The 2225-nt window shown below is 39.0% G+C and overlaps 1 protein-coding gene across 1 annotated transcript in view; it reads right to left on the bottom strand.

The window, feature by feature from the left end:
- Window positions 1–2225, bottom strand: part of LOC107670181 (long-chain-fatty-acid--CoA ligase 4-like) — a 23374-nt gene that overhangs the window by 5674 nt on the left and 15475 nt on the right. The window contains exons 5-6 of the mRNA XM_016462701.1: window positions 1739–1877; window positions 1408–1558 (exon numbers count right to left, since the gene is read on the bottom strand). Coding sequence (XP_016318187.1) covers window positions 1408–1558; window positions 1739–1877 — 290 coding nt within the window. The remainder of the gene's footprint in view (window positions 1–1407; window positions 1559–1738; window positions 1878–2225) is intronic.

The raw sequence follows: 2225 nt of genomic DNA, 5'->3' as shown, positions 1-2225 counted from the left end.
AAACTCTTAAATGGTACAAAAAGTCTAAATTATAAGAGGTCTTTGGGGACGGAAAGACAAGAATTGCAATATGGATTAAACTTTATGATTTCACTGAATAAACTTGAGCGCTGCACGTCAGCTTTGTGTACTGCGGTTACCGGGGAAACCACTATTTCTGCAGTTCCGAAAGTGACACCTGCTGGCAGAGAACGAATTTGATTTCTCAATAAGCCCATCTGCTATTTTTGCTACATATTTTTAAATGTGAACCAGTGGATCGACAAAAAGCTAATGCATTATAAAAATTTAAACAATTAAGATACTAAGATATATTTATATTTTTATTTAATATAATTAATTGATAATTGTCTAAATTAATATAATAATTGATACTTTTGACTAATCCCTTTTCTTAAAAATTGTTTAAAGGCTGAAATGTGAAGATTTGAACTAATAAAAAAAGGACCTCTGTACATTTGTTTGTTGCAAATTTACAGACAATGCAATTGAGATGTTGGCTTGTTGGGGTAATATTTCTGTCCACTGACAACAAAGGTTTCCTTCTGAATTAGCATAACTACACAAGTTTTATAGTAAATAAAACCTTTAAAAACAAATTACGTTAGTTATACTTTAATTTCCTTCAATAAAAAGGAAATTAAGTAAAATGGTGTAAAACGTGTGTGGACGTGGATTAGTAATCTGGTCCCTTAATATAAAGAAGAAAAAATGCTGGCCGTCACTATCAAAGTTGCCCATCCCTGATATAATTGGATTGGCAATGCTTTATGGGATTGTAGTTCTTTCCCTTATTAAAGCTGTTAAATACACAGTCTTTCTGGATGGTTTTCAAATACTGTTTTGCTTCAAATCAAAGTGTATAATATTGTGAAAGTGACAGTGAAAGTGACGTGACATGTGGCCAAGTATGGTGACCCATACTCGGAATTAGTGCTCTGCATTTACCCATCCAAAGTGCACACACACAGCAGTGAACACACACAAACCGTGAACACACACCCGGAGCAGTGGGCAGCCATTTATGCTGCGGCGCCCGGGGAGCAGTTGGGGGTTTGGTGCCTTGCTCAAGGGCACCTCAGTCGTGGTATTGAAGGTGGGAGAGAGCGCTGTACATTCACTCCCCCCACCTACAATCCCTGCCGGTACGAGACTCGAACCCACAACCTTTGGGTTATGAGTCCGACTCTCTAACCATTAGGCCACGACTTCCCCATTAAGCCACAACTTCCCGACTTGTGATTCACCACATAGCTTGTTGGTTTGGTTCATGACTTATAACTCTATAACAAAGGCTATTTTAAAATCACTATGGTAAAAAAATAAATGGGAAAAACACTTCCGGAACTAAGGCTGCTGAAAAAAAGTGGGTGGCCACTGTGGCACTCTATCGATATTTATACACACCCTAATCCAGGTATCCTCTCGCACTGGCCTGCCATGCCCCCGATCAGGTTACTGTGAATGATCATCACCCCTTTAGGTCTACCGGTGGAGCCGCTTGTGTACATAATAACAGCGAGGTCTGATGAGATGGGCTTCACTATGGGTCGGCTCACTGCAACACAAAGCGCACATTGTTTTCTCCTCTAGTGATAGAGATTAATCTATTACAGTGCAAATCTCTATTCAAATCAATATTGTATGGGTGAACTGTGGGTAAACTACAGCCAATCACTGAAAAGGTCAATTAGCGTATAAATAAAATGTCAACCGTAAAGTTGGTGCCCTTTCTTACAGTTTTCTGGCTTGGCTCCCAGCTCTTGCACAGAGTGCATGCTGTGGATCTGGATACCCTGTGGATATCCTGCTGAGCTGATGCTTTTCCTGTCCACATAGATGATGTGCCTCAGATTGGGGATTTGAGGAAGAACACCCTGTATGGAAATAACAGTTGTTATGGAAACAGAACATTTAATGAAAAATATAAATAGTGAACCCAGGTGACACCGGACGTCAAGTTAAATTTTGGTTTGAAAAATGAAAAATTGGATTGACATCCAAACCCAACATTAGACAGACGTTTGATTTTTGTTACATCCATGACTTAAAACTAGGGATGCACTGATACCACTTTTTCCAGTACTCGCCCGATACCGATACTTTTAATTTTGGTACTTGCCGATACGGAGTACCGATACCGATATTTTTATTGCATTTGTAAATGTTTTAAATATTGGGTACAGAAACCAAAAGAGTATGTATAATGTTAGCTGGTTAACTTC

Source organism: Sinocyclocheilus anshuiensis, unplaced genomic scaffold (assembly GCF_001515605.1).
Source record: "Sinocyclocheilus anshuiensis isolate Anshui unplaced genomic scaffold, SAMN03320099.WGS_v1.1 scaffold640, whole genome shotgun sequence".
Taxonomy (NCBI): domain Eukaryota; kingdom Metazoa; phylum Chordata; class Actinopteri; order Cypriniformes; family Cyprinidae; genus Sinocyclocheilus; species Sinocyclocheilus anshuiensis.
Note: the sequence above shows the minus strand (reverse complement) of the source record. Positions and strands in the feature narration are given on the sequence as shown.